The 15,371-nt window shown below is 40.9% G+C and overlaps 1 protein-coding gene across 1 annotated transcript; it reads right to left on the minus strand.

Moving 5' to 3' along the window:
• Positions 1–427: 427 nt before the first annotated feature.
• LOC4351982 (DNA-(apurinic or apyrimidinic site) endonuclease) lies at positions 428–9,349 on the minus strand. Its single transcript, XM_015763228.3, has 9 exons — positions 8,971–9,349; positions 7,846–7,938; positions 7,338–7,482; positions 6,237–6,435; positions 5,278–5,356; positions 4,315–4,376; positions 2,629–2,715; positions 2,024–2,127; positions 428–748 (listed from the first exon to the last, which is right to left on the minus strand). Exons 1-9 carry the CDS (start codon positions 9,256–9,258, stop codon positions 666–668), a joined length of 1,140 nt encoding a protein of 379 aa, XP_015618714.1. The 5' UTR covers positions 9,259–9,349; the 3' UTR covers positions 428–665.
• Between the last annotated feature and the right edge of the window lie 6,022 nt (positions 9,350–15,371).

A 15,371-nucleotide genomic window follows, 5' to 3' on the forward strand; every position in this document is an offset into this window, starting at 1 on the left:
CAATCCAATGTTTCAAAGGGGCCCTTAAAGAATTTCATCGTAGTTTATTTTCTAAAATTGACTTTTAAACTGCTGATATCACAAATATAAAGTTTTTATTTTATAAATTATTTTTAATTGTTTCTTTATTTTTTCTACAGCATACCTAAACAACCAGAGCCGTAGCTTCCATTGTGTCAGACGAACATGGAACCTAGGCACAAATGTAATGCACCGGGATGTCATTTTGTAATTTCTGCAGTTTTCCCGGGAGAATCATACTAGACAAAAATCTACAGATGCTATTATCATGTAGGTTATGCACGCAACTTTATTACTGGAGTAGTTAGTAGTTTATAAAGGTTAACTCCACATGTTCTCAAACGCGGTCTACCTGCGGACCAGAATTAGCTTGCATATATTGTTTTTCTTCGGATTAAAAACAATGGAACAAATGGTAGAAGTTTTTGATCTTATAGGATCTAAAGATAGCATTGCAGACCATAGTAACATACTAATTATAATTACAATCAGGATCCTAGCTAGATCATCCAATTCATCATCAGAAATACTGCTAGACTGAGACAATATTTGAATAATGGATAATGACTCAAGAGATACAAAGCAGATATGCTTCAGCTAATCTAAAATCTCCACCATGTCTGGTTAAGTGCGAAATATAGAAATTAGTTGGAGGACTTGGGTTTTGGTGCTTCTACTTCTTCCGAGAGCTCAAGTGAAACGGGGCAGTGATCACTTCCATAAAATCCTGCAAAAATGGACGTCAATGAATTGTACCATGACATTAAACAGCATATTGGCATTACCATTTACTAGGGGGAAACAAGGAAATTTGTTCGATTCATTGCTTGTAGAGAAGATCATGGAAGTTACCATGTAATAGCTTCAAGGTGCTGGTGTTTATTACTGGCAGGCATGCATAAAATTTCAGTTACAGGTCAAATGTTTATCACTGAACCAAGAGCAAAAGAGGATTCCAAAGGGAGCTTCTAAACTTGCAGATTTTTTCTATTGTCTGCCATATCTCCTACAGTCTATTTGCCTACAACATGGAACTCACCAACACAAAATTACAGAAAAGGTCTACTCTACCCCCAGAACTAGCATCAAAGCGCAAGGTGCAATTACTACCACTACTGCGACAACCAGCTCTGTCCTGTTCACCTGGGTTCATGTAACTAATTTTCATGGGGTTGAGGTACCTGTCGTATTCCATTTGCACTTTAAATTCCAAAAAACCAGTGTAGTGTGCTCACAAGTCACAACATGGGTCACAAGTTCCGACAACATGCAATTTGTATTGTAGTAATAGTCCAGCATGTATTTGCAGTTCGATGTCTAATACAGTAAAACAACATTTTAGCTAATCAGGCTCGACAAGTTATGTTCCTCAAAAAAAGAAACAAAATGCATAATATTAGTTGCAACCAGCTGAAGTTAAGCAAGCTGATGGGATAATATAACATATGCGCCAATCTATTTTCAGGAACAAGATTTTCAAAATGATTTGGAGTAAACAAAATTTATGCACCACATTAACAATGTACCTCAACCTTTATTACCATGTTTGAGAGCATGACACCACACTACATGGCACTGAGCTGTGACATGCTAGTAAGTCCCCTCCATGGTTGTCTAATGCGGCAGCTCAGATGGTGCCAAGTGATGTGGCAACATACCGTGCCTTGGAGTTATGATGGCAGAGTATAACAGCTCTCACTAAATCACTAGTTTCCTAGGATAGGAGATTAGGAGTTACTTACGAAATACTTAGGAAGTACTAAGAGATACAGTATCAGTATGTTAAGAACGTAGAGATAGTAGTGTGAGAGCTGTGTTGCCTCCCACTATTCAGACCCTTTTTGCCCTATCCATGGATCAACACTTGGGTCTATTCTTAGAACAAATTTCATTCTGGTCTATTTGAACAAAGTTTTTTAAAAGGGCCAAATGTAAAAATGACGCTTTTATATACTTGCGTATCACAATGGAAAGCATGATAAGCAATGTTTTAACCCCATACCTTCTAGCTCTATTCCACGACCATGAATGTCACATGAAACTATTTGGTCCTTCAGTTTTTCTGAAACAAGGAAATAGTCAATTCGCATTCTCTTCCCTCGGTACCTGTAGGCATTTTTAAATCAGTTAGTCTTCATGGGATTCCAGTTGTAATGAATCAAAAGTTAGCCCATTAGCTAAGATATTAACTAGAAAAGATTTAACGAAGATCATATTTATCATCTTGTGTAAGGATCAAGTTTAGATTACCAGAGAAAAAAAAAAGAGAATCAGCTGACACAATTTTAACTGGAAGTAGGATAACTTTTAGATAATTTTCACAGTTCAGGTCATAGTGCAAACTAAACTTTCTAGAAGAACATTTATATATCTGCCAAACATACAGGATTATCTTTAAGCCTGTAAGCCCATTTGAATTGATAAATTGTAAACTCAAACTGTTCAGATAAAGAATATTTGTTCAAGATAACCTTTGGTAAAATGCATACCAATGAAGGAATGTAATAAGATGACATATCAATGTCAGATATGGACATGCTTTGATAATGCAGCAATAAAATCTACGAAACAAACGAAGACTAGCATAATAATTGAAATCTTTCTTACTTGCCAATTGGATGTCCAGACCAAGAAAAGCCACAATCCATGTCCTTCTCTTTGTGCAGATATCTGTAAGCATCTACCAGCTTTCCTCTGTAAATTCAAATAATTACTCCATGAGGTATTAAAAAATTTCAAGCCTAGAAGTATGTCTTGTTGCAATGAACTAAGGGGATCCTAGATCCAAGCATTGCTTCCTTGGTGCATGACATACCTGTCATGTGCACAAAGATACGGAAGAAGATATTTGCCATTATGGCCGTATGTTATACATGCAACTAATTCCTTGATCAAGTCACAGATAGCTTCTTACTGTAAGCTGCTGGTGACATGATCCACTGGGGGCATCACTGCGAACATGGCTTGAATTTTCCTTAACTTATTTTCTTTCCTCCATGTCGAAGGAACCGTATGCCATGTGAGGCTTTATTTGCTTCATATTAAGTTCACAGAATATTGTTAGAAAAGGGTTCACATTATGCTGCCTGAACTGGTTCCTAGTGGTTTTCAGCTTAAATAAGGATAGGAAAAAAGTTGTCAACTCCAAAATCAGTTGAAAACTCATTCCTTAACCAAGGTGTGGTGAGCACGTTTGTTAAAGGGAGAGATAATGAATGTTAATCATATACCCCAAATAAGTCCTGTCCAGTTTACTTTCTGAACGTTTAGGGCAACTTTTACATGGTTTTGGAGTTAGAGGACAAGTTTAAATCTAAGGTAAGAGCTGAAGATATTTTTTTTTCAAAAGATTATAACTTGAGGGTGACAATCTTGCTTGATTACCCAGTTACACATGGCGAAATAATAAGAGGTTGGCATGTTCCTACCCATACCCACCAGTAATTTAGTCAGTGGGCCAAATGATACATGATCTGTAAACTGCAAAGGCATATTGGGGATATGATCTGTAAACAGAACAGGCATACTGGCATAGATGACCTCTACCCATGCAGGCAGTAGTAAAAAAAGTCTCAAGGCTTATGAGCAATTCAAACTTGGATCGCTCCATGCTTGATTTGAGCATGGCCAGCCAAGGTTTGTACAGCATAACAAGCTCTGAGCTTGAATAGCTCAGCGTGGCTTGATAATTCGAGTAGTCCACAATTGTCAAGGCCTATAGCAGGTCCCTGGCCCCCAAACATCAATGAACTTCAACCTTCCCATAATCCCATCTCATAAAAATTATCACATGTTCTGAAGTCACAGTATGTGCAACATTGTGACCCCATCGGCAGGTTGAGCATACATGTAAGTGTGAGCCCATGAGGCCATAATGCAGAGCTGCCAACGCTGCAATAAGCCTCTCTCATAGCCAGATCTTAAGGGATGGCTTAGGTAGGATGAGGATGTGAATAAAACTATCACTGAAGATTCTCTAAAGTTAGCTCAAGGTGAGTGTGAGACATATTCAACGAGAGCATGAACCATATCTGTGATGACTACTAGCTAGTAGCCAATATATTATATATTTTTGACTCAAATCCATAATGGTTGCCAGTGCACTGTAAACTACATTACAGATTTAAATCCATTTTAACAAGATGGGTTGGATCAGAACATATCATCTTTTATGGTCTAAAACGTTATAAAAATGAAATTAATTCATGTAGTGCTAATATGTTTTTGACATCAAGTTTCAAAAGATAGTATAAGAAAAGTTGCCAATGTAGAAATGTATCAGCTTTCACGTACTGGGACAATATATTGCCGAAGCGCCGCCTCTCTGACAGGGTGAATCCTGGCTGTCCACAATCCTGCAGAGTAGGATGCAAGAGATTTAATTGCATCAAAAGGCTCAATAGTGATCCAATAGGACTTCTATTTTGTAACAGGCAGTATGCCAGCTGGTACAATAGCACGTGAAAGGCACATTTAAATATATATCACATTCTCAAGAGCCTAGGCATATCAGTATTCTAATGGTTGCCTAGGTAGGCTAGGCAGCGACCTTTTTAGAACAGTGATGATTCAAGTAAAACATACTACTATAATATTGTGGCACTGATAGAGGACAGAAACGGATTCCTTCACATGCATTGATGTTCTTGTAACTGAAATTTGCATATTCCCAGCCCTTCCCAATATTGAATTGGTTGAAGTGGCTCCAGCCCCACTTGCTGGCGCTGGCAGACGTGTGCTCCTCTCGTGAGGTTGAGCATGCCTGGTCGCGCAGCGTGTTCAGGGGTTTTTCTTGACTTAATTGAATGCCACTGGTCATCTTAACCCGCTGCTCGAGTATTCCCATTCTGACCCCCTGAAGTCCTAGTAGAACCAAAACAACCACTAATAAAAGAAAGTCTGCCTCTGAGTTGGAGAATGAAGTGCTAGAAAAGAAAAAGAACGATTTACAGGTTTTCAATAATGGGAGTGCACCCAATGTTCTTAGGAATAGTAGGGATGTGCTAATAGGATATAACAGCTAACGCAGGCTGACACTATCTTTTTTAGTCAACTAAATGCACAGTTTACGAGATGGGACAATTACATTAAGGAACAACCCTAACATGCAACTAGAAATGAAAAGCACAAACTGTTTAAGGATCATTTCAATGTGGTGACTACATACAGTTCCTGAGTTGTAAAAAGCCATGAAAAGTAATAAATCACTCCTAGTCACTTGTAAATAGAAGACTTGAATCAGTAGAGTAATGTTACCTCTTTATTTGGAGGGATGTATCCATTGAGTTTAGCACTGCTAAAAAAATCAGGATGGCTAACATCGATTTCTTCATGACTGAAATATTTCAAATACAAGCAAAGTATTAGAGCTAAGGCTGGTTTATGGAAGGTGTCAAGTAGTGGATTATTACTATTCATGGTGTAGCAAATATGAGTTCCTTAGCAAGTCCATATAAAATTTGACAGCTTACTCACTTTGAGATCTAATGGAAATTTCAGTACATGACCAGTTCCAAAAAAATTCTATATCAACAATTACCTGAAGTCCATCTCCTAAACATGGAATTTTGGTAAACCTAATGAAAAGTAAATCCATAGTTTTCACACATTGTCGGACCAGTGGATTTTACGAGACATTTTAACTATTTTATAGATGATGTGAGCTAAATATACTAGACTTCAATAAAATAATTATATTTCCTGTGGTTGCATTGGAATTTCTAACATGTTGCACTGAAATCACAACATGTCAGGACTATCCTGTGGTTGCATTGGAAAATATAAAAATATATTCCATGCCACTAAGTTTGCTCTTGTTCAACTAATCTTGAAATCATGATAGCAGACAGGAGTGCAGGACTGCAGGGTAACATAATTGCAATTTGTAAATAAAAGAAGAATATAATATGAATTATTCGTCCTGCACTGATTCAAGCTTCAGAATACAAAAATACATATCACAGCTCATTATATGTATTTTATGGATATAATATGCTCAAATCAGCCTTGACAGAAAAGAAAAGAAAAACTGTTATCAGTTCTGTTGCCTACTAGCTTTTTTGTCAAAAGTGTAAAGATTTTGTCATGTATCGGTTTTCTGTTACAGTATGCCTGAATCAAATCTAAAAAATAGTATGAAGATGTAGCTATATGTCCAAGGAAAACAAGATAATCAGTAACTAGTACTACCTGTTATAAATAATATTATTAATTACCTGACATTCAAGTCTCCACACCAGATTAAGGGTTTGTCTACCTGTTGAACAAACTCCAACATTCTTTTATCCCATTTCCGTCTTCTTTGAAATGAATTTTCCTCTTCTTTCCATCCATTGTTTGGAGCATAAGTGTTCAGCAAGAGGAACGATTCGAATTCTGCAATAATAACACGCCCATCTGGTTCATGCTTGGAAGCTGAAAACAATACAAAAGTGGATTCCTAAGAAAGAGTAGCAATATGCGAGAAAGTAATGATGAAACCAAATGTTAATTCAAAGTTGCAGTGCAACAAGTTTGTTGACCTGGAACTTTCTTTTTCATTAAAGTTTTGATGTGCATTTTCTTCCCTGAACAGTAGTTGGGAGCAGCCATACTAAAACAATACTACCTCCTTCATTTTTGACTTATTTTCTAGTCAAACATTTTTAAGTTTAACCAACTTTATAAAAAAATATAGCAATATTTTCAACACAAAACAAACATATTATCAAAATATATTCAATGTAATATTTGATGAAACTAATTTCATGTTGTAGATGTTGCTAAATTTTTCTATAAACATGGTCAAACATAAAGAAGTTTGACTAGGAAAAAAATCAAAGCGACTTATAATATGAAGCGGAGGGAGCATATAGGAACATAATAATATAAATTATACTGAGAGTATGTACACAAATATCCAACATATCAGGAAGAACAACTCAGAAGTTCTAGAACAATCTAGCAGCTGATGTGGTTATCAACAAAAGAAAAACATTCTCAAGCGTCACAACACTTAAGCTAATCAGGAATAAAAGCCACCACGGTAAGTAAATAATTCATCATCTTGGGCAACTCTATATTAGTCAAGAGAAATCGTTTCCATCTATGCTTGTTGGTGAAATCTTATGTGCCGTATGATTTGTAGGGTAGATGAAGAGAGACACACTAACGTTAGAATGAGACTGATATGGTCACCATGGTGTGCATATTAAAGTAGATCTTGTATTGAGTTATTCACACCAGAGCAAAGCACATGGACACTACAAAACACACCGATAACGGGAGATTGCCTATGAAAGGAAAATATGAAGTCATGCATGCAACTCTGAACATACATGTTCTATCCAAGTTGAATGACACTTTCTTTGGTTCAAACTTCTTCTTTATAATCATAGCTGTGCCTGCATATTTGGAGTCTGAAAGAGACCACCAGACACGATAGTCTTTAAAAGGTGGACTCGACAAAGCACGCAGCACTACCTGCATGGCATCGAGATGTGATCTTAGAACAATTTCTTGGAGCACAACAAATGCAATATACTAAACAGTCATGAAGGGACCAAAAAAAAGACTGTAGCTTGCCATTCTTGAAAATATCAGTCAGTATACATAGAAACTTGGTTGCTTGCGAAGTGTACTACATTCATTACACATATATCAAATCTTCTAGTTTTACAGGGGTCAATCTTGGAAAAGATAGCATCGCATGAAGATACGAATCAAGTTTAGAATTCTTAATTTGATCTTGATCTGCCTAGTATTATGAAAAGCACGACAAATCTAATATTAACTTCTGCATAAAAGTCACAGAAAATTTCATTAATCTTTTAATGCTTGTATTACCTGCTTTTCATCTCGTGATGAGCTTGTGTCATCTTTCAGTTGACCAGGATTTTTTGGTGCCCCTTTGGAACCAGCTGCTGGCATCCGCACTTCCTAACAAAGAAGTTTAGATACTATCCTAGTAAGACATTTATGACATGTATACTTAAAATGAAGTTGTAAGTACTGATAAAAAAATCAGACAAAAGCAAAATAGTTGTGACCAGCTGGATACAAAAGAATAAGCAGGCAACTGAACATTATAAGGACAAAGAATGAAACATTATGAGGTTTGGAAAGACAAAAAGACGTCCTCATGTCCTATGTACTTGAGCGTCAAGCCCCTGAGGTAGATTCCAAAAGGATGTGCCTAATATAAATCCAATAAAACTATAGGATATATTGGGATCACAAGCATAAGAGAAATAAGTTGCAATGTGACTAAAGAAGAGGCAGTGTGATTAAAGAAGAGGAGCTGCCGAACTGGTTCCCATGAAACAGTAGAATAGTATGTGAACCTCAATTTTGTTGTGGTTAACACCTTATACAGTGGGCATAGTGGTACCAAAGAAAAGCTCAATCATTCAATATATCACGAGTTTTCCCATATCATGAATTGAAGATTTAACTTGAAGAGAACACTTCACATACCATATGGTCTACAGTTTGTCACAGTCCTTGCCTAGATGGAGTACTTGTGCTAGCATCACAAGTGGCTAACAAAAAAAAAAAAAAACTGGGCTATGAACACTGACAACGAGTTCCTAGCAACTCCACTCGCAAGCAATGACACAACTATCTTCAAATTGCATGTGAATACAACGCAATGCAAGCTCTGTGAACATCTGGAAGGACAGAACCCTGGGAGGAAAAACCTCAATCTCTATTAAGATCGCACCTCCCTTGTTTAATCTCCCATGGGTGAATAACGAAAACGTACGCTCCCAACGTGCTCGACGAAACGCCCGTGAGCGACCGCAAATCTGGCATATGCCACATTGCTGCACAATCGCCTAAAACCCACTCCCATATCCCCACATCCGCACAGCACTGCAGATTAAACCCTAGAGGGAGCAAAAGCCGGATAAAAAGAAGAGGCAAAAGATCGCGCCCAAAACCGAAAACCCCCGCCCCCGCGCCGCTCACCTGGACGCAGATGACGTCGGGGTCGACGCGGGAGACGAACTGGCAGAAGGCCGGCCAGTCGCTCTTCATCCGGAGGAGCAGGCTGTTGGCGTTCCACGTCACGAACCTCCGCGGTTCCTCCTCGCGGGGAGCGGGAGGAGAATCCCCCTCCCCGACGGCGCAGGCGGCCGCGGCGGGGGCGTCGCCGCCGAGGGAGTCGGAGTCGGAGGCGGAGGCGGCGGCGGCGGCGGCGGGCCTCTTCTTCGCCGGGGAGCCATCCTTGGGCACGGGCTGGAAGAAGCGCTTCATCGCAACAGCTGCCGGCGGCGGCCGCTCCTCGCGTCGCGTCTTTCTGCGTGCGGGGCTGCGCCGGCGTCGTACGGGGATTAGCGAAAACGTTAGTCCGCCCAGGCCCGTTAGGCCGCGTAGTTAAAAGCTCACGTAATGGGCCGAGTCTGTCCAACCTCGTCAAGTTCTTGGGCTTTCTTTTTTTCTTTTTCAAAAGGAAATAAGTTCACCGGACGTCCCTCAACTTTACGTTTAGTTTAACTAGCATCCCTAAGCCGCAATACCAGAAATCTTCGCCCTCCATCTTTGCTAAACCGTTCAAGTGAGTTCCTTAACAGTATGGATGGTGTTTTGGATGATGTGGCATTCTTGTCAGTTAAGATAAATTAAGAGCCTGTTTGGTAGAGCTAGTTGGGTCTGGAGTGAAGTTGTGGAGTTGCCTAAACTCAGCTCCACATCTCTAGTTCATTGTCCATCTCCACTATATCATCTCTTTCGGGATTTCTGGAGCTGAGTAGGCCAGCCAAACACTTTCAGAGGTACCTCCCATTGGAGCTGGAGTTTGGAGCTAGGAGTTAGGAGTTGGAGCCCTACCAAACAGGCACTTTGTGAGAGAGATCCACTTAGTTCCACTCCTATTTTAGGTGGAGGTAAAACTGTTTGGTTGAGCTGAAGCTGGAGCTGTGCTAAACAGGGCCTAAAACACACATGTGGGGCCCACGTGCAAGTGGATTTTCACCTCTCGCCCCTCTCTTCACCACCTCTCTCCTATCTTCCTCAGGACCTCGCCGCTGGGGTGATGGCCCACGGCCAGAGAGCTCATCCACGGGAGGCGGCAATGGCGGTGGGAGGTCGGTGCCAAGGGTGCTCCAGGCGGCCTGGTTTGCTCGTTCTTGCCATCTTTCATATTGTGATTGAGCTTGTTTTTACCCGATCTACTTGCATGCTTAATTAATATAGTTGATGACCTTATATCTTGCTTAGATACCTTGTTTGTCACCTTTTGATTCATATACATTTTGTTTGTTTGAGCTACAAGTTCATAGCTAGTGTTTTATTCCATTATCCGCCGAACCTTTTGGTTGAGACAGAAACTTCCAATCCCCTACCGGAAATTCCGATTTGAACCGGAAGTTCTCATCATTCTAATATGCTATAAAGTTGTGATAATTTTTAGAAACGACTATTCACCCCCCTCTAGGCGACATCAAGGTCCTTTCACCCATGTTTATAGAAACAAATCCTGACCAGCCACCAACATTCTTGGTCTTGAATAGGTGAGTGCACTTGGTCTTCAAACTGATGGGGTTGGCCGATGTAGTGATGTCTAGCCCTGTGATCATGATTATATCCAAGAGCAGTCATCGGCCTATGGTTGAACAAGAAAGCGTTTAAGGTGTCTGACCAAAATAGGCTGCAGCTGATAACATTGGTTCATCTTTCTTCTTATCGGCTAGAGATAGAGAAAGGCATTGAGATATTCCTATTTCTTCCCAGTGACTCTGCTTGCTTGTAGCTACTCTGTTATACCACTCAACCCATTTATCGGCTTGGGATGGCCATGATCTAAAGGTCGTAGACAAATGGGCTAGGTTTGGATTGGTCTACCTAAAAGGGATTCTATTTGTTTCTGAGTTGATGAATATAGTGGGATCTGTATCTCCAATTGGGCCCATGAAAAAGTGATTTGATTCTTTCAGACTTGGGACTGCTACCTAGGGCGCTAAATGCTACAGATTGCAAGAGAGGGAGATTGAATTGCAAGAAGACGCAAGAATTGGAAAGAGTTTGAGCTGATGGGGCTTACCTCTGGAAACTCTGCAGTTGGCGGGCTTGACGAGCTCGGGGAGGATGCCATTGAAGTTGCATTGGGAATCGCCACTGAGAGCGCATGTGCGGTCACCGGAGAACGTGGGAATCGCCGGAGAGATGGGGAAAGTGATTTTGCTTAGGTGGTGAAAACGGAAGTGGATGGCGTGGAAATTTTAAGCGGTGGTTACTATTTAAAAGCGCGCGGTTAACGGCCAATGGCGGATAAACACTTGGGGGGCATGTGTTAATGACCAAATTTGGTAATGCATGGATCGTATTTGGAGGTAAAGACGAAGCAGATTTGGAGGGGATTGTGGTGACGGTTGAAAACATATTACACATCGGCTGGAGACCGTATCGGCTAACACTAGTCGGATAGGGATAGCCGATACAGCCGATATCGACAAGATGGGTTACAAAGTCATTGTCGGATTTGATTGAAGGGCTACAGGAGTATTGCCAGGCAAGGATTATGTTCAAAGAATGGCAATTGTATCTATTAATTAGGATATTTTAGTAGTTTCCTTATAGATATCTTTGGTAAGAGTGTGCCTAAGTGACTTGTTTGTCTGTTAGAGCTATAATAGAAGTTTGAGTCGTGTCCATATGGAAATTGTTGGTATTTCTTAACGACATTACTATAAATATAATTCACAGTAATGGCGCAGAAATACTTTTGGTATATTATGGTTACAGAGTTCATCCGCAAGCGTACGGATAAATCATTGTAGCATTTCACCCGAGAGTATTCCAAGGGTATCTTATTTATTTTATCCCGTGGGAAGATCATGTAGAGAGAACTTGACTAATAATTTATATATTACTTGTGATAATCATAGTCTACGCAGGGGTTAAGATAATCCAAGGGTAGAGTGACACACAAGCATTAAGCTACTCGTTCTCATACTAAATTATCTAAGCTAAATGGTAAGAAAAAGAGGAAGATAATCTATTCCTATACTTCTAGTATACATAGTATACATACATTCTAGTTATTTGATATACTAGCTAATACCCTCTATCCGATGCCCTCCTGGTACTTCGAGAAGCCACCCCTGACTGCCGAGTTCCTTACGACAGCATGTCATGACCATACAAGCGGGGCTAAAAACGGAGGAGTACCCTCCCTAGGGAATTAACTTAGGACAATATACACGCGCGGAGGAATATCCGTACTGAGCTGTCACCATTAGCAGCCCACCTCTCATCCGCAGCATATAACCCCAAATAATGATATCCCTTAATCTAGACACCACATCTAAACTACCAAATACTACTCTAATATCATCGTCATGACATAGAGTAACTGCATATGCAAATATTATACCCACACCAAAGCATCTCCCAGATAAGCTAGCAGCATATTCAGTATAACATAAACATAATGTAAAGTTGGTATTCATATACTCGGAAAGTATTTTAATACCACAAATGTATAAAGAAGAGTATTCTAATAATAGTACAAAGCTTACAAAAGAGGAAAGGAAAGCTACTAGAGCCATACCTGAACTCCTCCGAAGACTTCTGGACTCCTGGTTTCTACTCTATTCCTATTCCACTAGCTTGAGAATACTAAACTAACTTGAGAGAATATGAGAAAGCTCTTGCTTGAGGTGTGTGAGTGAAGTGAAGTGAGGAGGTCCTTTTATAGGCAGGTAATGACGGTTGTGACGGTTGGAATGGTCGGTAATACCCTCCGACCGTCATTGGGGATCAATCCCAACCATCCAGAAGAAGCCCTGCATCCAACGGCGGCGAGGGAGGTTCGGCCAAACCCCCTGGTTCGGCCGAACCAGGGGCCGGCCCAACCAGCCCAAGTTTTGGCTGGCGGCCTCCTCCGTTGCTCCACTTCGTAGATGTGGACCCCCGTTTTTATAACAGGGATCAATCGTGTAAACAGTACCATTTCCCTGGATCAAGTAGTCTGGTACACACGAGTTCATAGCTGAAATACCAAATGCACACACACGAGAGTCTAGTGCGAATTATTACAACATAAGCCCGCAGGCATTGTCTTAAATCATCGGACCGGGCGGTCCGGAATACATCCCAAAAGCAGAAATAGATAAGGCAGCGGAAATAAGGCAGCGGCACGCCATTGCCACAGGCAACGACCGTACTAAGACCTACTGAGCGCCATCGTCTTCATCACCCTCCTGGTAATAGGCATAGGGATCCTCCGAAGCTTCATCTCCCGCTTCTGATTAAGTTTATATTTGCAAGGGTGAGTACCAACCGTACTCAGCAAGCCACCACATCAACAATGCATATGATAGGGGTATTTCAAAGGATGGCTAGGGTTCTTTTGCGCAAAGCAAATTTTGTAATTCTTTTCACAAGCCTAAGACCTAGCATTGACTGATCAAATTTTAGTACCAGTGTTTGTATTTGAACAACGACGGTTCTGTCCACCATCCATTGTGATCCCAAGGATAGCTTCCCGCCATTGAGTCGTCATGGTTTTCTGAGGACGCCCACCTTCCCCCTTCTCAGGAAGTGGCTCCAACAGCATAAAAATTCATCATGCAATAACCCATCCCACACTAGATAAGAATTTAGAGTCTAGCCAAGTGTAATACATGTCCCGGTGCTCAATAACCGCGAGCACGGCTATTCGAATAGATTTGGTTTACTCACACTGCAGTGGATGTACACTTTACCCACATTCTGCGACTGCCCAACACATGAGCCTTGTCTCAACACATGAGACGCGTCACGGCAAAGCTTTTCGATAACCTTGCATTGGCAGTACCCGCTCCATGAACTTTTCATCCTCATGTACTCTAGGCGTACACAGTTTCTAGCAGTGAGAGGAGTTCTGGCGCACCCGGGGAGGGAAAATTCACACACATGTATTAAGTTATAATTATGTTCAACTCATCACATGGCAGTCCTAACAATGGCGACACCATTGTAGAGCCCCTGCCTTACACATCGAGAAACCACTATGCATGGATACTGCCTCCGCTCGGCTATTTACTCCGCTAGGTCTATCCCCATTCGAGAAGTGTGGTTGTACGGGGTCGTTTCATGCTTAACTTCATGGCTCGGTCCTTAATTGACCGGGGACGGTACTAGCCTTTCCCGGATACCACCCAAATTCACCGTCTGCCCCGGTCTAAAACAAGTGTTTAGTTTTCTTTCCTATTTTCACAAATCATGTCATCATTATCATGGCAATGTGGCGCTCATGTCTCCACATGCCGCATCTCAATTACCTTCCCAAAGGTAATTGCCCAAGCATATAATATTTGACAAATATGAGTATGCAATATTCTAGTGTAGCATTTCTAAGCAAGCATCATAATCGACTAGGGACTCTTACGTAATCATGGTTACAAGGATTTAAAGGTGAACGATAATCAAGGCATGGCATAATCATAAATAGGATGTTCATCATCGCATGCAATCTTATTTGTAAACAAAAATTAATTTCGCAATTGGGATCAACGTGATCAAAGAATAGTGATGACTTGCCTTGCTCAAGGTCTTGCGGGTCTTGGCCTTCACTCGGATCCGCGGCTTCCTCGGGCTCTACAAGTGCGTGCAAAGAATCGATTTGAATTCCATTAGAATTCAAATAAAATCCAATAAAAATCGAATTGAAAAACGAGCGCGAGAGGCGAATCCTATATCAACTATATTATTCGCGAAGTGGGATTATTCTTCCTCCTAAGATATTTTGTGATTCGAAATTACGTCTTAAGACTTCATCTAATTATTTAGTTCTCAATTCCATCTAAATTACTACCGCGAATTGATCATTTATAGAGATTATTAAAATAATCTATAATAATCTATAGGAATTCATCTAATTGTTTAGTTCTTAAATACATCTATGATTATAGTATTACTTTGCAAATACTAGATTTTAGTTAACCCCATAATTAAATTCTAATATTTTAAATATCCTAAATCTCCCCCTAATTTTTCCTATTTATTTTCCCCCCTTTTTCCTTTCTTTCTTTTCTCTTCGTTTTTTCCTTTTCCTTTCTTTTCTCTCCTCTTTTTTCTTTTTCCTTTCTTTTCTCTTCTCTTTTTTCTTTTTCCTTTCTTTTCTCTCCCTCTTCTCTCCCTCCCGGCTCCTTTCTCCCTCTCTCTCTCGGCTCCCTTGCCCACCCGGGCGGCGGCGGCGGTGGACGCGAGGGGGGGGGGGGGCGGCGGCTTACCGACGGCGGCGCAAGGCGACGGCGATGCCCGGCGCGGCAACGAGGGCGGCGGTGCGGCGGCACAAAGGCGGCGGCGCGACGGCACGGGGACGGCGACGCGGTGGAGAGGAAAAGAGAGGAGGAAGAGGGGTGTGGAGTGGGGAATAATGGAGA

This window comes from Oryza sativa, chromosome 12 (genome assembly GCF_034140825.1).
Source record: "Oryza sativa Japonica Group chromosome 12, ASM3414082v1".
Lineage (NCBI taxonomy): Eukaryota > Viridiplantae > Streptophyta > Magnoliopsida > Poales > Poaceae > Oryza > Oryza sativa.

Bases quoted from the DNA above. Each gene is read 5' to 3' on its own strand.
- LOC4351982 (XM_015763228.3), bottom strand. From the start codon at position 9,258: ATGAAGCGCTTCTTCCAGCCCGTGCCCAAGGATGGCTCCCCGGCGAAG. The intron at 4,377-5,277 runs GTAACATTACTC...CCTACTCTGCAG, and splicing joins ACATCCCTCCAAATAAAGAG to GATTGTGGACAGCCAGGATT. The intron at 2,716-4,314 runs GTACGTGAAAGC...TTGAATTTACAG, and splicing joins TTCGGCAATATATTGTCCCA to AGGAAAGCTGGTAGATGCTT.